We start from the raw sequence: 26,104 nt of genomic DNA on the forward strand, positions 1-26,104 counted from the left end.
GTAGGAGATGAATCTCTACGACCGATAACAGAGAACCTATGAAAAGATTTCCCGTGAGGAAAACCATAGAATTCAATAGGTGATACTCCCTTCACATCCCTCTGACATTCACTGTACTCAGAGGAATCGGGCTTCAAAATGCCGAGAAGCGTATATCACAGAAGAAAATCAACCACAAACTTACTTCACCACCTCCATGGGAAGCAACGTTTGTAAAACTGAATTGTGGGTGTGGTGAGGGGTGTATTTATAGGCATTTTGAGGTTTGGGAAACGTTGCCCCTCCTGGTAGGATTGTATGACCCATACGTCAATAGCTCATGGACTCTTGCCAATTACATGAAAGAAATAATAACGGCACACTCCACACATAGTCCTTAACCGGAACCCAGCCAGAGCTAAGGACACTAACTGAACCAAAATTCAAAGGAATAAAACACTCCCCACAGTACCTGCTGTCTGCCTATGTAATTAACCCTCCTAGGGTCAAAGATACAACATCCCCCTGCAGTAATAACTGCTTAAGTGCCAAAGATTTCCTCATAATAAAGAAAAATATTCTTGGCACTTACCTGAATATTCATCTGTCCGGCAGAAGGACAGTTCATCTGGTTTGAGAGGGTGCTATCCCTCACATGGACCTGTGGAAGAAGAAAGAACCGAGTATGCTTACTCAGGCTGATAGGGCAGCAAAACTCTATGAGAAAACGCAGTGCAGATTGTACCCCACAAGTTCCCAATTGCTTAAAAAAAAGCCACCACTGCCCTACTGAAGAGACTGACGTGGGCTAAGGCTAGACCCCAGGAAAGATCAGAGCAAACCTACTCTGCTTTAAAATAATACAATATTGATTGCAGAAAACTCTTATCAGACACCGAAAACTTCACCTCCTCCTTGTACGGCAGGCAAAGAGAATGACGGGGGTTTGTGGGAAGGGAAGTGATACTTAACAGCTTTGCTATGGTGCTCTTTGCCTCCTCCTGATGGCCAGGAGTGATATTCCCAACAGTAATTGATGATGATCCGTGGACTCACCGTGTCATAAAAAAGAAAAAACTGCTTTCTTAGAAGCATTCCATTTTTTAAACACATAAAAAAAACTCATACATAAGACCATTATGTAACAGGGTTTTATATGAGATTTGTTCGCTTTTTAAAAGCCTTTGGAAAAAACTGCACCTTTGCAAAATGTACGTTGGAGTGGTTACAGAGACTGAGATCACAAAGTGAGAGTGGACACTTACATTTGTGTTTTTCTTGGAACATTGAGAAGCCAAAGTGGTTTCATAATAATAAATATCCACATGACAATTATATAGCCTTTAATGATTACATCTTATAAAAACATTGTAATCGCACATATGAGGGTTAAATATGCATAATCCATAATCTTAACCTACCTTATCAGTGAGCTGAGTTTTCCATAAAATACGCACTCATCCACAAAAAGGGGGTACCACACAGGGGCCACAAAGAGCAGGCACAATGACCACACCATGTCTAGAGGAGATGGGAGGCTAAGCTGACCAAACAGATATGTCAGGATAATGGCAAGAGAGGGACCAGGGGTAACCTAAGAGGGTCTCTTTACACTGAACCTCAGTGAAGGATGAAACAAACCCACATGAAACAGTTTTATTAATATGTTCTATGTTTTTTTACATTTATATTTGAAGTTTTCCTATTTTATTCAGGCAAATTAATCAATTCTGGTTTACCTTTTATAGTCACAAATGTTTTTGTTAGGTAATTAATTTTGACCTGGTTTTATCTGTCGACAAAAATGCTGGGTCAATCAGGAATCTGGTAAAAATATCATTCATAGGATTCAGTTTTTATATACATTATTATTTGCAAATTATATAATGTGTCATTAAATTACATGCATTGCCCATTACAAAGTTGGTAACCACTATTTTATATATATTAAATTACATTAACATAATTATATAGAGGTACCATAATATTTATTGTGTGATAACACATAATACACTTTGTGGGTACACTACTGAAAAATTAATAATAAGAGGCTGTTGATACATTGAAAAAAATTACACTCAGCTCAACTAGGTGAAAAAGAGGAAAAATTGCTTTTTGAGACCTATTTCCCATTGAAATGTTAAAACTTGCAAATAATGCAAGTGTTTCAATGCAGAAAAAAATTGTAATATGTAATATTTATTGTTGTCCCATGTATAGGAATAGTTGTTCTTATGGAAATATCAGTATATATATAAAAAATATATAGGCAAGCACATATCTACAAAATTCAAACCAGACATATGCCGAGGGCAGCAATACATATTATATATATTAATAAAGTGTAAAATATAATTATAATAAAAAATAGTATTTGCTTCTAGTTAAAAAATATGTTTTATAAATAAGTGTATCCTTGTTTTTTGCTTCCTCTTTAGCGGTGATCACAGGTAAGGAGCGCCGACGTTAAGCGAAAATGTTATAGTGTAAGGTCGGATTACAATAGCGCCTAATTGATTTTCAAGAAATTCGACGTCGGATGGAAGAGTTAGCACAACATTACCTTACACCTACATGAAAACAGAAACTTCACGCAATGCGCAAAATATTTCAATGGAAACCTGGTACTAAAATGCAGACGTAAACTACATTTAGCTGTCAGTTACTTTGGTAGCTTACGGCTCCATTTTTAATGGCTCAATGGAAATGAGCCCTCAGAGTCTTTTATTGAATAACTGCTGTCATAATAAAACAAAAATAAGACAAAAAGCAAACAAATAAAATTAAAACCCTGGAATGAATTATTAAATAAACATCTTCCCGTATTAGGTTCTGCACCTAATATGTTTATTGTATGTCTATGCTCCTCTGTGAGCAATTATATAGCTAAATATTAGAAAAAGGGAGTTACCTCTAGGCAATACTTTATGAGTTAATTAAACTGCTTGCAAAATGCGTCTGTATTGGCAGCTGAGGTGTAGAGATAATAGATCAATATTTAAAGGTTACAAGCAGCTGGTTTTTTGATGGTCCTAATTTGCTGTGTGTAGATTATCTTTTCAGTTGGTCAGTTTCAGATAAAAACTGTTAAACTTGGTTGAATCTGTATAAAGAGATTACAATGTTCTAAAAAGCTTGCTAAATATTTTGCTTAATCTTAGGAATTCTCTACTGTTCTGTGTCTCGACAAAGGGTTGTTTTGGAATTAGGTTTTCTTTAGATAGCCAACATGCATTTTATTTGGTCAACTTCAATTGTAATCACATTCAGTTCAGTTTTGTAATGTTGATTCCACACTACTGGGACTTAAGTCGTATTTTTGAAGATTTTCAATAAAAATAAACTTAAAAAAGAAAAAGAAAATAATGTTTTTATGTTACCCCAAGATTCCAGCTGTTCAAACGAGCTTCAATGTCGCTGTCATCCAGACTGGTTGAGGTTTTCTTTAGATGGTCACGCTAAACAAATAGAGAGATTTTTTTATGAACACAAAGTCATACATGTATCAAATACAAAGATAATGCAGAAAAGTATTTTGAATAAAGGACAGCACATAGGTTAAAAAAAATCCTAAAGAGAGACTGTATGACAGAGGAGGTAAAATACGGTATATTGAATGTATATGGACATAGATATGTGTTATGTGATGGCCTATAATGATAGGTTTTGAGGGACAGTTTAAATGTATGTTCTTTGCAACTCAGTCTGAATGTTGTTAAAGAAGGAAAGGGGTATTCAAAGCTGTTTACGTTCTCTATTAAGATGTTATAGAAACAGAGGAAAGACCAAGTTTTGATGGCTCCAAATAAACTAATGGAAGGACAAATAGTTAGGGCCTCATACTGTTCTAAAATGTTTCCAATTGTGGTGACATAACTTTGGGAAGATAATTAATCCCAGAAAGATTCATACAGTCAATCCTTTAACAGGTTGTGTTAAATCTTCATGCGTAATTCTAGTAAGAAACATAGAAACACAGATTTTGACAGCAGATAAGAATCATAAGCCCAACAAGGCTGTCCAGTATTTCCTAGAAGCATAAACTTATATAGTTTGTATGATAGCTTTATGCTTATCCCAGGCATTCTTGAAGTCTCCCACAGTGCTCGTCATAAACACCTCTTGTGGAAGTTTATTCCATAAATCAATCACCCTTTCTGTAAATAAGTTCTTCTGCAAATTACTCCTTAATCTACTACCCTTCAGCTTGAGATCATGACCCCTTGTTCTTGATTTTTTTTTCTTTTTATGAAAAATACTCACAGCATCAGCTTTACTAAGTTTCTTAATATACTTAAAAGTTACTATCATATCACCTATTTCCCTTCTCTAAACTAAGCTATACAAATTTAGGTCATTGAGCCTCTCCTGGTAAGTTTTATTTTTTTAAGACCATTTTAGCAGTCCTCCTTTGCACAGATTCCAGTTTGTTTATATTCTTCTGGAGACATGGCCTCCAGAACTGCACACTATATTTAAGATAAGAAACCCCTCTACTAAGATGCTGCACAAACACATGGCCAGAAATCTACGGTGGTTTTTGCCTAGTCTTTGTTGTTGTAAGGACACTCCCTTGTAGCCTTTAATTGGTGCATAATAAGCCACACACTAGAAAATTAAATGTAACAGTGGAGAGTAACCAGTAACCAACTGCATTCTTTTGTTCACCAGTAGTATTCAATAGCTTTGGATGATGATATTTTGGCAAAATTCTAGAGTGTTAAACTTGCCCTGTACATCTGCATATTTTAAAAGTGTACATATTTGATGATTTCATGTTTGTATTATTTGTGTTTCCAGTGTTCTCCCCATGACTCATTTAATGGGCACACCACCGAGCTGATTTTACTGACAACATCTAAAATTTAACACAATATTAAGGTTAAATTATTAAAAATTTTCAATGTTTTGCATTCATTATCATTAAATCAATTTATGTTAAATTATGCAATTAATTTGTTCTTTGGATAGCTTAAATGGCCATTAGATAAAGTAGAATTGCATACTCAACAAATGCATAATAAAAAGATAAATCAAAAGCACTTAATTTGAATTTCAAATAAGTAGTAGATTTTTATCTGACACATTTCAGAGTTCGTTCCATTTTTCTTCCCCCATATCATGTGACAACCATCAGCCAATCACAAAATACATTTAAGTATATACTATAAATTCTTGCATATGTTCAGTAAGTGTGCATATAAAACAATTGTGCACATTTTGATTATGGAACTGAATTGGAAAGTTTTTTTAATAATTAGGTGCTCTAGCTGAATCATGAATGTTACATTTTGACTTAAGTGTTTCTTTAACCCCTTAGTGACCAGACCATTTTTTTTTAAAAAATTTACTGTTAAGGACCAGGGATGTTTTTACATTTCTGCGGTGTTTGTGTTTAGCTGTAATTTTCCTCTTACTCATTTACTGTACCCACACAAATTATATACCAATTGTCTCGCCTTTAAATAGACTTTCTAAAGATACCATTATTTTCATCATATCATATAATTTATTATAAAAAGTTTTATAAAATATGATGAAAAACACACTATTTCTAACCTTGATCCCCAAAATCTGTTAAACATCTACAACCACCAAAAACACCCATGCTAAATAGTTTCTATATTTTGTCGTGAGTTTAGAAATACCCAATGTTTACATATTCTTTGCTTTTTTTTGCAAGTTATAGGGCAATAAGTACAAGTAGCACTTTGCTATTTGCAAACCATTTTTTATTTTATTTTTTCAAAATTAGCGACAGTTACATTGGAACACTGATATCTGTCAGGAATCCCTGAATATCCCTTGACATGTATATATATATTTTTTTAGAAGACATCCCAAAGTATTGATCTAGGCCCATTTTGGTATATTTCATACCACCATTTCACAGCCGAATGCAATCAAATAAAAAAAAAATCGTTCACTTTTTCACAAACTTTAGGTTTCTAACTGAAATTATTTACAAACAGCTTGTGCAATTATGGCACAAAAGGTTGTAATTGCTTCTCTGGGATTCCCTTTGTTCAGAAATAGCAGACATATATGGCTTTGGCGTAGCGTTTTGGTAATTAGAAGGCCGCTAAATGCTGCTGCACACCACACTTGTATTATGCCTAGCAGTAAAGGGGTTAATTAGGTAGCTTGTAGGGTTAATTTTAGCTTTAGTGTAGAGATTAGCCTCCCACCTGACACATACCACCCCCTGATCCCTTCCTAATCCCTCTTAAACAGCTCTCTTCCTTCCCACCAACTCCCAAAGGTCACCCCCATCTAAAATACTGGCAGAAAGTCTGCAAGTTTAAAAATAATTTTTTTTTTTATTTATTTTGTAATATATTTTCTGCAGGGTCGTATCCCCCTTACCTCCCAACCTCCCTGACACCCCCTCCCAAACAGCTCTCTAACCCTCCCCCTCTACCTATTATCTGTCATACTAGGTACTGGCAGCTGTCTGTCAGTACCCAGTTTCCTATATTTTTTTTTATTATTTTTTTTTTAATTATTTATAAATAAACATTTTTTCCATAGTGTAGCTGCCCACTCTCATTCCCCTACCACCTCCCAGATAATTTTACTATGAACTAATATCCCCCTCTCCCTCCTTCCCCCTTTTTCTGTAGTGTAAGCGGTCCAACCCGCTCCCGCACCCTACTGTCCCTCTCATGACCCCCTCCTGCCCCTCTCACACACCCTCCCGCCCCTCTTACACACCCTCCCGCCCTCTCCAGCAATAGGCAGCCCACCTGCCTCCCCCTATCCCTACCAAGCCAAAAACGATTGGCACCTTCGCTGGCTCTCTCTACATTGCTTAACAGAAGGTATTGCATGATACCTCAATATCGAGGCATCTCTGCAACACCCTGAAAGCAGCTGGAAGCGATCACGATTGCTTCCAGCGCTTAAAACACCAGAGGACGTGCCAGGCATCTCCTTGGTCGTTAACTACCGTATTTTATAGGACGTGCCTGGCACGTCCTCGTCGTTAAGGGGTTAAAGGGATAGTATAGTCAAATATTTTCTTTCATGTTTCAGATAGAGTATGCAATTTTAAGCAACTTTCCAATTTACTCCTATTATCAATTTCTCTTCGTTCTCTTGGTATCTTTATTTTAAAAAGTTGGAATGTAAGCTTAGAAGCCGGCCCATTTTTTGCTGATTGGTGTCTAAATGTAGCAATCCAGTCAGCAAGTGCTACCCAGGTACTGAACCAAAAATGGGCCGTTTCCTATGCTTACTTTCAAGTTTTTTTAAATAAAGATACCAAGAGAACGAATAAAAATTGATAATAGGAGTAAATTAGAAAGTTGGTTAAAATTGAATGCTCTATCTAAATCATGAAAGTTTATTTTTGACTAGACTATCCCTTTAAGTAACATTTATAAATAGCAGAAAATGTCTTACACTGCCCCACCCGGCTACTTCATATCATCACCCGACTGGCAGCATTTACTGTGGAGAACACAGGTTTGCAAAAGTTGATAAATTCTTTAGTTGTACTGTATAATAATATTTTTGGTAAAATGAGATTAAAGTCATACAAATATCACCATACCCATTGACTGTCCCTACCTCAACAATTACAGGTTTTCTCTTATAACATGAGAACCACTTACCGCATTTAGCACCTTTCATTTTTCATGCTACATAACTAATCTATATTTTAGCATGAATAACCTTTAGATTATAATGTATCTCAAATAGAAACGATCTTTAGTTACTGTAGATTAAAAAACATTTTAAATTTTAAAAAATCCAATTGAAATAAAGTTTATTTTTAAAAAAAAAACATAATTTATGCTTACCTGATAAATTTATTTCTCTTGTAGTGTGTTCAGTCCACGGGTCATCCATTACTTATGGGATATATTCTCCTTCCCAACAGGAAGTTGCAAGAGGATCACCCAAGCAGAGCTGCTATATAGCTCCTCCCCTCACATGTCATATCCAGTCATTCGACCGAAACAAGACGAGAAAGGAGAAACTATAAGGTGCAGTGGTGACTGGAGTTATAATTTTAAAATTTAGAACCTGCCTTAAAAAGACAGGACGGGGCCGTGGACTGAACACACTACAAGAGAAATAAATTTATCAGGTAAGCATAAATTATGTTTTCTCTTGTTAAGTGTGTTCAGTCCACGGGTCATCCATTACTTATGGGATACCAATACCAAAGCTAAGTACACGGATGATGGGAGGGACAAGGCAGGAACATTAAACAGAAGGAACCACTGCCTGTAGAACCTTTCTCCCAAAACCAGCCTCCGAAGAAGCGAAAGTGTCAAATTTGGAAAATTTGGAAAAAGTATGAAGTGAAGACCAAGTTGCAGCCTTGCAAATCTGTTCAACAGAGGCCTCATTCTTAAAGGCCCAGGTGGAAGCCACAGCTCTAGTGGAATGAGCTGTAATTCTTTCAGGAGGCTGCTGTCCAGCAGTCTCATAGGCTAAACGTATTATGCTACGAAGCCAAAAAGAGAGAGAGGTAGCCGAAGCCTTTTGACCTCTCCTCTGTCCAGAGTAAACGACAAACAGAGAAGAAGTTTGTCTAAAATCTTTAGTTGCCTGTAAGAAGAACTTCAGAGCACGGACCACGTCTAGATTATGCAAAAGACGTTCCTTCTTTGAAGAAGGATTAGGACATAATGATGGAACAACAATCTCTTGATTGATATTCCTGTTAGAAACAACCTTAGGTAAAAACCCAGGTTTAGTACGCAGTACTACCTTGTCTGAATGAAAAATCAGATAAGGAGAATCACAATGTAAGGCAGATAACTCAGAGACTCTTCGAGCCGAGGAAATAGCCATCAAAAACAAAACTTTCCAAGATAAAAGCTTAATATCAATGGAATGAAGGGGTTCAAACGGAACACCCTGAAGAACTTTAAGAACAAAGTTTAAGCTCCACGGAGGAGCAACAGCTTTAAACACAGGCTTAATTCTAGCCAAAGCTTGAGGTTTCCGAGCCTGTATTAATGTATCAATAACCGAATCCGAAAACCCACGCTTTGATAGAATCAAGCGTTCAATTTCCAGGCAGTCAGCCTCAGAGAAATTAGATTTGGAAGGTTGAAAGGACCCTGAATTAGAAGGTCCTGCCTCAGAGGAAGAGACCATGGTGGACAGGACGACATGTCCACTAGGTCTGCATACCAGGTCCTGCGTGGCCACGCAGGCGCTATCAGAATTACCGATGCCCTCTCCTGTTTGATCCTGGCAATCAGCCGAGGTAGCAACGGAAATGGTGGAAACACATAAGCTATGTTGAAAACCCAAGGGGCTGCTAATGCATCTACCAGCACCGCTCCCGGGTCCCTGGACCTGGATCCGTAACAAGGAAGCTTCGCGTTCTGGCGAGATGCCATGAGATCCAGATCCGGTTCGCCCCAACGACGAATCAGTTGAGCAAATACCTCCGGGTGAAGTTCCCACTCTCCCGGATGAAAGGTCTGGCGACTTAGGAAATCCGCCTCCCAGTTCTCTACGCCTGGAATGTAAATCGCTGAAAGGTGGCAAGAGTGAGACTCTGCCCAGCGAATTATCTTCGAGACTTCCAACATCGCTAGGGAACTCCTGGTCCCCCCTTGATGATTGATGTAAGCCACAGTCGTGATATTGTCCGACTGAAATCTGATGAACCTCAGTTTTGCTAACTGAGGCCAAGCTAGAAGAGCATTGAATATTGCTCTTAATTCTAGAATGTTTATTGGGAGGAGTTTCTCCTCCTGAGTCCACGATCCCTGAGCCTTCAGGGAATTCCAGACTGCTCCCCAGCCTAAAAGGCTGGCATCCGTTGTTACAATCGTCCAATCTGGTCTGCGAAAGGTCATTCCTTTGGACAGATGAACCGGTGACAACCACCAGAGAAGAGAATCTCTGGTCTCCTGGTCCAGATTTAGCAAATGGGACAGATCTGAGTAATCCCCGTTCCATTGACTGAGCATGCATAGTTGCAGCGGTCTGAGATGCAGGCGCGCAAATGGCACTATGTTCATTGCCGCGACCATTAAGCCGATTACCTCCATGCACTGAGCTACTGATGGGCTTGGAACGGAATGAAGGACACGGCAAGCATTGAGAATCTTTGATAACCTGGACTCCGTCAGGTAAATCTTCATCTCTACAGAATCTATAAGAGTCCCTAGAAAAGGAACCCTTGTGAGAGGTAACAGAGAACTCTTTTCCACGTTCACTTTCCACCCATGCGACCTCAGAAATGCTAGAACTATCTCTGTATGAGACTTTGCATTCTGAAAACTTGACGCTTGTATCAGAAATCGTCTAGGTACGGAGCCACCGCTATGCCTCGTGGTCTTAGTACCGCCAGAAGTGAGCCCAGAACATTCGTAAAAATTCTCGGGGCCGTGGCTAACCCGAAGGGAAGAGCCACAAACTGGTAATGCCTGTCTAGAAAGGCAAACCTTAGGTACCGATAATGATCCTTGTGAATCGGTATATGAAGGTAAGCATCCTTTAAGTCCACCGTGGTCATATATTGACCCTCTTGGATCATGGTTAGGATGGTTCGAATGGTTTCCATCTTGAACGATGGCACCCTTAGAAATTTGTTTAAGATCTTTAAGTCCAAGATTGGTCTGAAGGTTCCCTCTTTTTTGGAACCACAAACAGATTTGAGTAAAATCCTTGTCCCTGTTCCGATCGCGGAACTGAGTGGATCACCCCCATGATTAAGAGGTCCTGTACACATTGTAGAAATGCCTCTCTCTTTACTAGGTTTGTCGATAACCTCGAAAAATGGAACCTCCCTTGTGGAGGAGAGGTTTTGAAATCCAGAAGGTATCCCTGAGATATAATCTTTAACGTCCAGGGATCCTGCACATCTCTTGCCCAAGCCTGGGCAAAGAGAGAAAGTCTGCCCCCCACTAAATCCGTCTCCGGATAGGGGGCCCTGTCTTCATGCTGTCTTAGGGGCGGGAGTAGGCTTTCTGGCCTGCTTGCCCTTGTTCCATGACTGGTTGCCTTTCCAACCCTGTCTGTAACGAACAGTAGTTCCTTCCTGTTTTGGAGCGGAGGAAGTCGATGCTGCTCCTGCCTTGAAGTTACGAAAGGCACGAAAATTAGACTGTTTGGCCATTGGTTTGGCCCTGTCCTGAGGAAGGGCGTGGCCCTTACCTCCCGTAATGTCAGCAATAATTTCCTTCAAGCCGGGCCCGAATAAGGTCTGCCCTTTGAAAGGAATGTTAAGTAGCTTAGACTTGGAAGTTACATCCGCTGACCAGGATTTAAGCCAGAGCGCTCTGCGCGCCTGTATGGCGAATCCGGAATTTTTAGCCGTAAGTTTGGTTAGATGTACTACGGCATCCGAAACAAACGCATTAGCTTGCTTAAGGGTTCTAACTTTGCTCAAAGCCTCATCCAACGGCTCTGTGCGAATCGCCTCTTCCAGAGACTCAAACCAGAACGCCGCTGCAGCCGTGACAGGCGCAATGCATGCAAGAGGCTGCAATATAAAACCCTGTTGAACAAACATTTTCTCAAGATAACCCTCTAATTTTTTATCCATTGGATCTGAGAAAGCACAGCTATCCTCCAATAATCGGGGGAGGGGAAAAAGGCGCACCGGGTCTATCCCACTCCTTACTAATAATTTCTGTAAGTCTTTTTGGTATAGGAAAAACGTCAGTACACACCGGTACCGCATAGTATCTATCCAACCTACACAATTTCTCTGGAATTGCCACCGTGTCGCAATCATTCAGAGCCGCTAATACCTCCCCTAGTAACACACGGAGGTTCTCAAGCTTAAATTTAAAATTTGAAATTTCTGAATCCGGTCTCCCCGGATCAGAACCGTCACTGACAGAATGAAGCTCACCGTCCTCATGTTCTGCAAATTGTGACGCAGTATCAGACATGGCTCTCGTGTCATCAGCGCGCTCTGTCCTTAACCCAGAGCTATCGCGTTTGCCCCTTAATTCGGGCATATTATATAATACTTCTTTCATAACATTAGCCATATCATGTAAAGTGATTTGTAAGGGCCTAGATGTACTTGGCGTCTCAATCCTACGCATCTCCCGAGCGGGAGACGCAGGTACTGACACGTGAGGAGAGTTAGGCGGCATAACTTCCCCCTCGTTGTCTGGTGATACTTTCTTTATCGGTACAGATTGACTTTTATTCAAAGCAATATCAATACAATTGGTACACATCGTTCTATTGGGCTCCACATTGGCTTTTGAACATGATGAACAAACAGTTTCCTCTGAATCAGACATGTTTAAACAGACTTAGCAATGAAACTAGCAAGCTTGAAAATCACTTTCAATAAGTTTACAAGCAATATAAAAAACGCTGCAGCGCTTCCAAAATACAGATATAATTAAACAATTCTTAACAAGAAGTGTATTATTAGCAGAGGATAGCACCCATTAGCAAAAGGATGATTAACCCCTCAATACCCAAAACGGATAAAACAGATATCAATTAAGATTTAACGCTTTTAATCACAGTCAGCACACTGTCACAGATCTGCTGTGACTGATTACCTCCCTCACAAATGAATTTTGCAGACCCCTGAGCTCTCTAGAGACGTCCTGGATCAAGGAGGAAGAAGCAGGAAGACTGTGCAAGAATTTTAACTGCGCAACAAGGCGCTAAAACAAGGTCCCTCCCACTCCTATCACAACAGTGGGAGCCCTGATATAACGGTTTCCATGCAGAAAAATATGTCAGCCATGTGGAAAAAAATCATGCCCAAAGCGATTTATCACCAAAGTACCTCACAAAAAACGAATAACATGCCAGTAAACGTTTTATTAAAAAACAACATTTTCCATGTCATGCAAAGCTATCACTAAGCCTGCTACCAGTCGCTACCACTGCAGATAAGGCTTAAGTATTATTTCAGTTTTAACAGTATTTTCTCAGTCAAATTCTAGTCCCTAGAAAATAACTTGACTGCGCATACATTTATCAGCCTGATACCAGTTGCCACTACTGCATTTAAGGCTGTACTTACATCATACGGTAACAGCAGTATTTTCTTAGTCAATTCCATTCCCAGAAAATAAAGTACTGCACATACCTCATTTGCGGAGGACCCCGCATGCTATTCCCAGTTTCTGAAGTTACCCCACTCCTCAGAATGTCGAGAACAGCCAGTGGATCTTAGTTACGCCTGCTAAGATCATAGAAAAAAAACGCAGGAAGTTTCTTCTTCCAAATACTGCCTGAGATAGAAAAACAGCACACTCCGGTGCCATTTAAAATAACAAACTTTTGATTGAAGAATAGTTAAGTAAAAACTCCAGCTCCTCTCGCGACCTCCTTCTTTGTTGAGGGTTGCAAGAGAATGACTGGGTATGACATGTGAGGGGAGGAGCTATATAGCAGCTCTGCTTGGGTGATCCTCTTGCAACTTCCTGTTGGGAAGGAGAATATATCCCATAAGTAATGGATGACCCGTGGACTGAACACACTTAACAAGAGAAAGTAAGATTTAAAAAAAAAAAAAAAAAAAAAAAAAGTCATTGATTTGTATCCACCCTGCCTATTCTACAGAACACCTTGCATAAAGATGTTTCAAGTTTCTGATGCGCAGGGTCTTCAATTTCCAATCTCTGAAAGGACATCTAGTGTAATGATAAATTGCTCTTAAGGTGGACAAAAAGTCAGTGAGACAATCATGAGTGGCATATGCAAATATTCGCCTATCACCAGCTGTGTCCTGCTCAGGAACAATAACTAAGGGAGTCACTTATCTATTGGCGGGTGGGAAAGGTTCCCAGCGTCCTCGTGCAGGACTGGTGAATAATCCTGGATGAATGCACTCTGTTAGTACAAGGATAATGAAATATTTTTAAAAATAAAATTTAACTTTTAATATATCAAGGTAAAAAAGGTAGCAAATAGTAACAGCTTCTTGCTTCTCACACACACATTTAAAAACACTTCACCAGTGCAATAATTCTAAGTTGTGGTATTAGAAGGTAGATTGTACCGTAACTATAGCGACTTTTTGTCTGATTTATTGCAGGTGGAGGGTGCTAAATAACTGTTGAAACCAAGAGAGTACTGTGTCTTTAAGTAAATATGATAGGTTGTCTGGCTAATGCTATTGGCTTCTATTAGTCAAATCCACACAGTTACAATGCTGTTGGTACCAACGGTACTAGGAGAGTACCGGGCTAATAAGTGCACCCATCCCTAATAGAAAGTTTCTAGCGGTAGTTGGCTACTGTAGTTAATACAACGTTTTAAAGTATAGATTTAGAACAACTGGTGAGCAGTTAAAATACAGGAAACTCCCCTGACGCAGTTCTATTCATCTGGGAAGGACCTTTGGATACTCTCAAAGAATTCATGAATACTCTAAACACAAATAATCTAAATCTAAGACTAATGTATGAATACAGTTGCCATAAAGTGAACTTCTTGGATTTGGAAATAAATATGAATGAGGAAGGGCATCTTAGTAGATGAAAAAGACTTCTGGAGGTTATCAGAAAACTCCAAACCACATAGATAACAAAAGCAAACCTTGAGCAGGCAAAACACATAGAATGTTGGGCACTTTGAGAACACAAATAGCTGAGGACAGTCTTATACACTGGTGTGACTCGTATGTAAAGCACTCACCCTCGTTCAGCAAAATCCTTTATGATGAACATCCACTGATGCTGAGCGGAGCAAATTAAAACTCCTCCTGCTCACCTTATGATCTCTGCACCGAAGGCAGGGACTTTTGCCACAGCCTGTATAACTAACACACGTTCGTGAGCAACAGGGCTCTGCGGCACTCGTGGTCCTCCTGGAAACTTCCTGGTGCGTCTCCTCCAATGCTGAGCGGGAATCTATCACACGGAAAGCGGTTGAGTCAATCCCTGCAGGTCTTTATCGCCCAAGAAATGTTGCTAAGCCTGATTGTCTTGATTGTACAAAACAGTCCGTTTACACAGTAGAAGGTTGCCGGGAACAGTAAATGCAACTGCGAAGAGTGTATATATATATATATATATATATATATATATGGGAATAGAGTAAGAGAGGGCTCCGTGTCGTCCTCTGAGTAGACATAGAAAAATTGGCATATTAGTACTAATATGTACAGAAAAGTAACAGCTACAAACACCTTGCTTCACCATACTAATACCCATGACTAGTGCCCTTAAGGCCATCCCAAAGGGGGAATTTATACGGCTAAGATGTAATTGTTCAAACACCTTAGAGAACAAACAAGAAGCAATAAAGCTATTCAACTGGCTAAAGGATAGAGGATATAGTAATCGCTTTGTCAAACGTGCACAAATGTATGCATTAAAAACAGAACGTCAAAAGTTACTACAGCCCTGCCAAAGAAAAACTGATAACATTAATCACCACCTTCAACCCCCAAATGAAACAAATCATTAATGTGATCGATAATAACGGGCATATCTTACAAAATGATCCCCTTCTAGCTAGCCAGATAGGTAAAGTATCAATTGGCTATAAAAGGCCAAAAAACTTGAATGACATGCTAGTCACAAGTCACTACGTTTATAAACCCAGAAGGGTAAGCCAATCTCCAGGTATGTTCCCTTGAAGTACATGTAGCACATGCCCCAAGGTTCTGAAATGAAAAGACAGTATAAATATGGCAAAAAAACATGTATTAACATAATTTTTTTCCTGTACTTCAATTAGATTTATATATGTACTACAATATCCATGTATCCAATGCCAAAAAACAAAATGTGTGCTTAACTGATAAATCTCTTTCTTTCTTGACACGGTGAGTCCACGGATCATCATCAATTACCGTTGGGAATATCACTCTTGGCCAGCAGGAGGAGGCAAAGAGCACCACAGCAAAGCTGTTAAATATCACTCCCCTTCCCACAACCCCCCAGTCATTCAACCAAAGGGAAAGGAGAAAGTAACACAAGGTACAGAGGTGCCTGAGGTTTATATAAAAAGAAAGTGTCTGAATACAGGGCGGGCCGTGGATTCACTGTGTCAAGAAATAAATACATTTATCAGGTAAGCATAAATTTAGTTTTCTTTCTAATGACACGGTGAGTCCACGGATAATCATCAATTACTGTTGGGAACCAATACCCAAGCCAGAGGACAAAGATGATAAGGGAGGGACAAGACAGGAACCTAAACAGAAGGCATCACTGCTTGAAGAACCTTTCTCCCAAAAGAAGCCTCAGCCGAGGCAAAAGTATCAAATTTATAGAATTTGTAAAAAGTGTGCAAAGATGACTAAGTTGCAGCCTTGCAAATCTGTTCCACCGAAGCATCATTTTTGAAGGCCCAGGAAGAAGAAACAGCCCTTGTAGAATGAGCTGTAATTTTCTCAGGAGGTTGCTGTCCAGCAGTCTCATATGCTAATAACGCACTTCAGCCAAAGGAAAAGTGAAGTAGCCATAGTTTTCTGACCCTTGCATTTCCCAGAAAAGCAAACAAACAATGCAGAAGACTGACGAAAGTCCTTAGTTGCCTGCAAATAAAATTTTAACGCTCGCACAACATCCAGACTATGTAACAAGCGTTCTTTGTGAGAAGAAGGATTAGGACACAAAGAAGGTACAACGATTTCCTGATTAATATTCTTGACAGAAACAACCTTGGGCAGGAAACCAAACTTAGTATGCAGAACCACCTTATCAGAGTGAAATATAAAATAAGGGGAATCACACTGTAAAGCAGAGAGTTCAGAAACTCTCGGAGTAGAGGAAATAGCAACAAGAAACAAAACTTTCCAAGATAATATCTTATTTATTTTTTTTATTTTTTTTTTTATGGAAAAATGGATAAAACTTTACATACATAAATGCATATTGGCAGGAAAACAGTGGAAATTCAGAATAACATATATATGCATATTTTCCTGGTACAATTGCCTAGGGCACCAGTTATTAGAGATGTACAGTCCATAATCTTAAGTTTAAGAAAGAAAAAGTTATAACAATTTTTCAAATTTTTTATACACTTATTGGATGGTGAGAAACAAGGGCAGGATTAAACCAATATCTAATGGAAAGAACAATCTGTTATCAGTTGACAAGAAAGCTCTATAGAGGGTAGGGGCAAAGGAGATGATCCAAGATAACATCTTAATATCTAAAGAATGCATAGGCTCAAACGGAGCCTGTTGTAAAACTTTAAGAACAAGGTTAAGACTCCATGGAGAAGTAACATGTTTAAACACAGGACAAATTCTAACAAAGGCCTGACAAAACGATTGCACATCTGGCACATCCGCCAAGCGCTTATGTAACAAAATAGGCAATGCCAAAATCTGACCCTTTAGAGTACTTGCCGACAAACCCTTCACCAGACCATCCTGGAGAAGGGACAAAATCCTAGGAATCCTTACTCTACTCCAAGAGTATCCTTTGTATTCACACTAATACAAGTATTTACGCCAGATCTTATGGTAAATCCTGCGAGTCACAGGCTTATGAGCCTGAATCAAGGTCTCAATGACCGACTCTGAAAATCCACGTTTAGATAAAACTAAGCGTTCAATCTCCAAGCAGTCAGCTTCAGAGAAACGAGATTTGGATGAAGGAAGGGACCCTGAAGTAGAAGGTACTTCCTCAGAGGCAGTCTCCAAGGTGGAAAGGATGACATATCCACTAGGTCTGCATACCAAATCCTGCGACGTCACGCCGGGCTATGAGAATTACAGAAGCCCTCTCCTGCTTGATTCGAGCAATGACTCTTGGAAGGAGAGTGAACGGAGCAAACAGGTTTGCTAGACTGAAGTTCCAAGGAACTGCCAGTGCATCGATCAGAAATGCCTGCGGATCTCTTGACCTCAAGCCGTGTCTCGGAAGTTTGGCATTCTGACGAGAAGCTATGAGATCCAACTCCCGCTGCCCCCACTTGAGGATCAAGCTGGAAAACACATCCGAATGAAGTTCCCACTCCCCGGGATGAAAAGTCTGTCTGCTCAGAAAATCTGCTTCCCAATTGTCCACTCCTGAGATGTGGATCACAGAAAGACAGCAGTTGTAGGTCTCCCCACCCACTGAATAATTCGGGCCACCTCTGTCATGGCTAAGAAACTCCAAGTTCCCCCCTGGTGGTTGATGTAGCCACCCAGGTTATGTTGTCCAACTGGAATCTGATAAACCGGGCTAAGGCTAACTGAGGCCAGGCCAGAAGAGCATTGAAGATTGCTCTCAGCTCATAGATGTTTATGGGCAAGACTGACTCCTCCTGGGTCCATAAGCCCTGAGCCTCCAACGAGCCCCATACTGCTCCCCAACCTAGAAACCACACAGTTTATGTCACCACAACAAAGGAAGCAATAAATTCACCATTATTAGGCACAGATAATTCATTGTTGCTTAATACGTTTTTTACAGAATATTTTGCATCACAGTCACTGTAAGGCTGTCCCAGTCAGCTTATACACACATATTAAACTTCAAAGGTCATCATTGACCAATAATTTTATGTGTACACCGCAATGCACGTTATAAACAAAACCGTTATTTTAGTAGTTTCACTTCATACATAAAGAGCTACAGCACACTATCTATACGTAATTCGTATTCACTCTCCAACACTTGTTTGCTGTGTCGTCACATCAACTGTCACCTTAACCAGTCTCACTATTAGACCACTTAGCACAGATATCACAAAAGTAAAAACATGCCAGATTGATATCTATTCATCCAAAGATCTCAATTAACAATAGTGTTCTATGTTTCATATACATTGTCAATATCAATACTATATTATTTTCAATTTATCCAGCATATGCTTAATTCTTATAAACATAAAAATAAACATGTAACAATGTTTGACCTATCATATATAGCTGTTGATACGGTCCTGTTTCAATAATTAGCAAATTGCCAATATGTATACATATAATCATTCCTTACTGCAGACAACATAATAAACAAGCAATACATATTTAACTGACAAGAGGCTTGTTCACACCCCGCATAAAGATTGGTTCACCTCACTAAGGTTCTCACCAATAGAATAGCCAAATACCAGTATGTAAACACAGTGGGTGTTTCAAGTACTTTATCAGTTCAAGTACAGACGATCGAGTATATTATTATACACGGGAAGGCACTTGCCAAACCAAAGATTTAAATATCATGTGGGCAATCCGTGTAGAACGTATTTATAAACGATAATAAGCCCAATTTTCTCTAAAATTAACAATCAGGAAACATGGCATCATACCAACAGTGACTGACACATTCAACAACCAATGAATAATCATGCTATCAACCTATCAATGATTAGGGGTAGGTATCTATACGGCTTTAAACCGTCTCATCTTGCAGCGCTGCGTACCCCTCTGAGGAAGCGTATGTGAAACAAGACCGCGTCAGAGGACTTTGCTGTATTTTAACTGCTCATCCGTTGTAAATCTATACTTTAAAACGTTGTATTAACTACAGTAGCCAACTACCGCTAGAAACCTTCTATTAGGGAAGGATGCACTTATTAGGCCGGTACTCTCCTAGTACCCGTTGGTACAAACGGCATTATAACTGTGTGGATTTGACTAATAGAAGCCGATAGCATTAGCCAGACAACCTATCATATTTCTTTGACACAGTACTTTCTTGGTTTTCAACAGTTATTTAGCACCCTTCACCTGCAATAAATCAGGCAAAAAGTTGCTCTAGTTACTGTGCAATCTACCTTCTAATACCACAACTTAGTATTATTGCACTGGTGAAGTGTTTTTATGTTTAAATCTTTTTTATTGAGACAGATGATACATATATAATAACAACCATCCAATATAGAAATCGGTAAAAACATCTTGTCATTTTAGTTTTAAAGTGGTAAGTACTCAAGGGACAGAATAGAAAACACAGTCTCTTCGTCTTCATCCTACTATATCCCTTATGGCACCAACCCCAGTGCAATTTAGCAATAAACAAAATGAAATCAGAACAATATAAACATTTTTTATCTTAAATAACAATAACTAATATAACAAAACCATTGCTGATGTCGCTGTGTGAATTTCCTAATGGGAATCTATCACTGTGCAATAGTTTTTGCTCTCCAGTGTGAATCCCGTAAACTAGTGACTATAACTATTCCTCCAGCAGTCATTTTACTTAGATTCCTCCCTTGGTGGTGTCTTAGAGGGATTGTTAAGGATCCAGTAAAACCAGATCCTATCGTTGGCCTCCCTATTATCCAAAATACCTGCAGCTGAGTTGTACATTGTGTACGTGTGTGAAATTCTTTGAAGAACCTCAGACCAAGTGGGAACCCCTGTTTTCCAATACTTTGCCACTGTTATTCTGGTTACTGTACAAAGTATTCTTATGTACGTATTGATGTATTTATTATATTGTTTAAGCGGCTCATGTAGTAGAGCTTGTGACATTGAAAGTTGTATATTTTCTTCTAGAGTGGTATTAAGTAATGATGATAATGATCTCCAAACTCGCTGAACCTCCACACAGTCCCACCACATATGGCAATATGTCCCTATTTCTGCACAACCTCTGTAACAGAATCTAGAGCTGTTGCTAGACATGTGCGAGTTTCAAAGCGGGGTAAGATACCACCTATATATAGTTTTCAGGGTGTTTTCCCTCAAGTCTACACGTAGCAGTCCCTTAGTGGCTGAATTAAAGATCTTGTCCCAAGTGTTCTGTTCTAGAGTGAGGTTCAAGTCTTTTTCCCAGTTGACTATAGCTGAAGTTTTGTGTGAGTAGTAGTAGACTGTATGGCTATATAAAGTCTAGATATAGTTTGTTTAGGTCTTTCTGTATGTTTGCTAATGCTTTCCAGTGTCGTAGTTGGGAGGGTGGGAGATGCAATAAGATATTTATGTAAAGAGGAGGAGATTTGTAAGTGTAGGTACCAATGGAGAGGGATAGGGTCCAGCTTGCCTTGGAGTTGAAGAATTGTAGGATTTTTCTTTTCTCTAGAAGATCTGCTACTCTGTACAGTCCCTTGTTTTCCCATTTATCAATCTGAGCATGGAATTCTCGATTAAAAAGGTATTGTAATGGCATTGTTAATGTATTCAGTGGGGGTAATAGTTTACGGTTTGCCAGATCGTGCCACATTTGGATAGTCGAGTCAGTCGTAGGAGGGTTATGTTGGGTCCTTCTAGTATTGGGGTAAGTTTTATCCCACAGAATAGAATCTGGATGTTCCCATCCCCCCATGTCAGCCTCCAGTAAGGTCCAGCGGGTTTCGCCGCAGTTTCTTTACAGAAGAGTGGCTTGGGCTAGTCCAGACACTCAGTAGTAATCCATAAGATTGGGGGTCCCGATTCTCCTCAACTCTCCGTGCCTGGTCATAACTGAATTAGGTATTCTAGTCATTTTTGCTCCTCTAATGTATGTCTGAATTTCCTTTTGGAGGGAATCTAAGTCCGATGATGGAAGTGTGATTGGTAGTGTGCTAAATAAATATAATAGACGGGGAGCAAGTTAATTTTAACTGCTGAGACCTGGCCCAGCCAAGAGAAATTGTGTCTTTTCCATTTAATTTCTGGAGGTCTGTTTTAACCCCTTAACAACGCATGTCGTACAGGGTACGTCACACACAAACTGGTCTTTAAAGACCAGCGACGTACCCTGTACGACATTAGAGTCTCCAGCCGCTTTCAAGGTATTGTTGTGATGCCTCAATATTGAGGCATCACTGCAATACCTTTTTTCCAAGACCAATGCAGAGAGAGCCCCTCTGTGGCCCTCTCTGCACCGGTAGCAATGGAGCCGATCGTTGGTGGATGGGAGCAGCTGCATGGAGGCGGGTGGGCGGCCCATCGCTACGCGGCATCCGGTTCCTGAATGTGCAATGTGCATGCCGGGTGCCGGAAGCGTGCGGTGGGCTTGCAGGGAGTGCGTGTTTGCGCGATTGCGCAACAACCGCTGCCACCAATGAATGGAAGAGTGGGAGAGGGAGGGGGGAAAAATAATGATCAAAAGGATCTGGGAGAGGGAGGGGGGTATTGAGGGGGGCAGCTACACTACAGAAAAATTTAAATTACATAAAAATTTAAAAAAACAAAACACTTTTTTGGGAGGCAAATTGGGTACTGGCAGACAGCTGCACCCAAGATGGCAGCAAATAGGTAGTGGGCGAGGGTTATAGAGCTGTTTGGGGGGAATCAGAGAGGTTGGGGGCTAAGGGGGGTCCATCACAGCTAAACAGATATTTTTTTTTAAAAAAAAAAAGACTTTTATTTTAGTACTGGCAGACTTTCTGCCAGTACTTAAGATGGCGGGGACAATTGTGGGGTGGGGTGGGGGAGGGAAGAGAGAAGTTTGGGAGGGATCAGGGGGTGGGATGTGTCAGGTGGGAGGCTGATCTCTACACTAAAGCTAAAATTAACCCTTCAAGTTTCCTACAAGCTACCTAATTAACCCCGTCACTGCTGGGCATAATACAAGTGTGGTGCGCAGCGGCATTTAGCAGCCTTCTATGTACCAAAATGTAATGCCACAGCCATATATGTCTGCTATTTCTGAACAAAGGGGAACCCAGAGAAGCATTTACAACCATTTGTGCCATAATTGCACAAGCTGTTTGTAAATAATTTCAGTAAGAAACCCAAAGTTAGTGAAAAAGTGAATGATTTTTTTTATTTGATCGAATCTGGCGGTGAAATGATGGCATGAAATTAATTACAAGTGTGGTGCGCAGCAGCATTTAGCGGCCTTCTAATTACCAAAAAGTAATGCCACAGCCATAAATGTCTGCTATTTCTGAACAAAGGGGATTAGAATTTGTAGAACCGAATCCCGTTTGTTATGTTTGTGTTGTCGTTCTAGTGTGTTAATATCTTGGTGTAGGTCAGCTAATAAGGGTTGTCTCTGTCTGTTGTGTTGTGCCTTTTGTCGAATCAGTATCCCCGTACATAAGCTTTGTGAGCTGCCCAGACGTGGATTGGATTGGAGGTGGAGTCAGAGTTCAGGTCCCAATATTCTGTCAGGTGTTGTAGTGTGCTCGTCTGAGTATTTGGGTCTTTTAATAATTGTGGATTGAAGGAACATGATCTAGTCCTTTCAGTGTCATAGACTCCCTTCATTTGAAGACTAACTATTGCGTGGTCTGACCATACTCAGGGGTAAATAGAGAAAGCCTCAAGTAGCGGGAGCAGGATTTGACTAGTGTAAATATAGTCTAGCCTGGAATATGATTTGTGGGTCGCTGAGTAATATGTTGTGTCATTAGTGATGCCGTTCAATGCTGGCCAGGAGTCTAATAGAGAGTGGGAGGTCAAGGAGTCCCCAATCTGTTGATCATACGATTGTGGCAGTGATTTTTATGAGTTAGAGGGAGATCTCTTGTCGTAATTCGTGGAAGCATTGAAATGTTAAAATCTACAGCTAATTTTTGTATGGGACCATTGAGTAAGGAGATGGGAGATTTGCGAAAAGAATGTGTGTTGGTTTTCGTTAGGGGCATAAACGTTGCAATTGACCTCTGACTATCAAATATATACCTTGGTGAAGTGTTTTAAAATGTGTGTGTGAGCAGCAAGAAGCTGTTACTATTTGCTGCCTTTTTTACCTTGATATATTAAAAGTTAAATTTTATTTAATCACCATTATCCTCGTACTAACAGATAGTGCATGTAAGCATTCTTTTCGAACACACTCACTTCTTTGTGGGATTTGTTCTTATTTGATTAAAGGGACACTGAACCCAATTTTTTTATTTTGTGATTCAGATAGAGCATGAAATTGTAAACAACTTTCTAATTTACTCCTATTATCAAATTTTCTTCATTCTCTTGGTATCTTTATTTGAAATGCAAGAATGTAAGTTTCGATGCCGGCCCATTTTTGGTGAACAACCTGGGTTGCCCTTGCTGATTGGTGGATAAATTAATCCACCAATAAAAAATTGCTGTCCAGAGTACTGAACCAAAAAAAAAAAAAAAAAAAAAAAAGCTGATGCCTTCTTTTTCAAGTAAAGATAGCAAGAGAATTTAGAAAATTGATAATAGGAGTAAATTAGAAAGTGGCTTTAAATTGCATGCTCTATCTGAACCACAGAAGAAAAAAAATTGGGTTCAGTATCCCTTTAATTATTTTTATGTTTAAAGCACTACTACTTATGTTGACCCATATATGTATCTAATAAGGTCTATACGTAGATATCTATTACCTATATATTGTTCTCCCCCTTTTTCTTGTATCCTGGATGAATGTTCCGCCACCAGAGGGTACGTTGCATGCTCAGCTTGAAAAATGGAGCCCTATGTATTTGATCACTTTGCAGGTATTAAATTAATGATTAGAAAAGATATTGTGTTTAAAAATAAACCCTTAACAAGTTAAATAATTGTTATTACTATATAATATCAGTTTTTGTATTCTTTTAAGTAACGTTTTTAAATAACCAAGAGATCCTTTGCAACAGCAATGTAAAATATATAGATGCTCTACAGCAGCAAAAATAACAGCGCATTACAAAAGTGCTATTGAAACGTTACATCATGTAGGAAGTGCCATGTTAGTATGAATTAGTGGATTGTTTGTTCATTCTCCAATACAAACTTATTTCCCATAAACAAGTAGATCCTACAGATATTTTAGGATATGGACAATAGACGCACCACATGATATTTGGAATCAAAGACATTCTGATATTGTTCGGCTTTCTCAAACGTCCATTATATCTTTAGCAGTGTAAAAGACAATGCAATTCTGTTTGTCTTAGCCCTTCAATAGGTACCCCACACATTTAAAAACTAAAACATAAAATCACTTGAAACAATTGATGATTTAGTTTTATACAAATAACTGAAGTGAGGCTTAATGTAAATACATTTGTTAGATGCAGGATTCACCTTTTTTGGCAAGAAAATAAAGAAATCTGATAACACAACCATAGGCTGTAGGAAAAGCAACAAGTGATTTTAGAAAAATATGTTTGTAGTTAAAAGGACATTATAACACAATAACTACAAGCTCTAATCCATTGCATATAGCATTTTTGACAAAATTTCATTCCATTTTCCCTGTCCCATTTATCATGTTACAGTGATCAACCAATCACAAACACATACATATGTATATTCTGTGAACTCTTGCACAGGCTCTGTAAAAGATGTTGTCTCAGAAATTGTGCATAGAAAAGTAGTGCGCACTTTTTGATAATGGAAGTAGCTTGATACATATTTTTTTAATTGAATGTCCTATCTATTTTTAAAAAAAAATTAATTTTGACTTTAGTAATTTGACTTTCGTGTCCATTTAAGCAAAATCCGTCTCAGGAGCCACAAGCAGGGCAGGTCCAGAACATGGACAGTGATTAAGAAGTCATGTTACTGCTACTCCTGACTGACCACAATCATTGAAGCTCCTGTGAGTCAGTTTCTTTGAGGGGTTTAAACACAGTCATCTGAGGTCAGTGATGCAAAAATTGTATGCTCTAACAGATGTGATTAGTGCATTAGAAAGGAAGCTAAGGAAGTTTGCAGCGATATACAAATAAATGATGATGATAATAATAATAAAAAAATGTTACTAACATGCTAAATCAGTAGTGATGCAGTATATCTACTTTTTTATTGTCATCAGCATGGTGGGGGGAAAAACAGCCAATCAGCATCATTAGTGCTGAGCTCACACTTTGCTGTACTCTGACATAATCTCACATAATTTCATAGTAAATTTCCTTAAACCGTAGAGGGAAATAAAGTGACTGTGTCTGCACATGCAAGATGCATGCGCTCTGCATGTCCCAGGACAAGCATCCTTATTGGCTGCTTAAAAGTCCTTTCTTACATAGAGATGATTATGTGATATTTCCAAGACAGCTTTTTACAGATATGCTGCATCACTTGTAAGTGATTCAACATTTGGGTAACGTCCCTATATTTCTAAATTCAAATGCACTCTGTATTACCCTCTTTGGCAACTACAGGGTTAAACATTTCAGGCTTAAAAGTTTCTATTGCAAATTCCTAACATGTTGTTAAAACATAAAATTGTCAAAGAGATTGATAAAAGGGGCAAAGGTCATGCTTATGTCCTATTTGCTGGAGATGTAAAGTTCAAGAACAAAAACACTGCACTGATCTATTTTAAGAAAAAAATATTATTTTTTTGCCTCTCTTTTATCTTCTTTTTTTCCAGGAATTCTCTGGCTTACAGCATGCTTTGGATTCTGCTGTGAAAGCGATTATTTTTATGTTACTGAT

General features: G+C 39.2%; 1 protein-coding gene across 1 annotated transcript in view; it reads right to left on the reverse strand.

Moving 5' to 3' along the window:
- CEP112 (centrosomal protein 112) overlaps positions 1-26,104 on the reverse strand; it is a 1,492,843-nt gene that overhangs the window by 1,316,564 nt on the left and 150,175 nt on the right. The window contains exon 6 of the mRNA XM_053707805.1: positions 3,360-3,437. Coding sequence (XP_053563780.1) covers positions 3,360-3,437 — 78 coding nt within the window. The remainder of the gene's footprint in view (positions 1-3,359; positions 3,438-26,104) is intronic.

This window comes from Bombina bombina, chromosome 1 (genome assembly GCF_027579735.1).
Source record: "Bombina bombina isolate aBomBom1 chromosome 1, aBomBom1.pri, whole genome shotgun sequence".
NCBI lineage: Eukaryota > Metazoa > Chordata > Amphibia > Anura > Bombinatoridae > Bombina > Bombina bombina.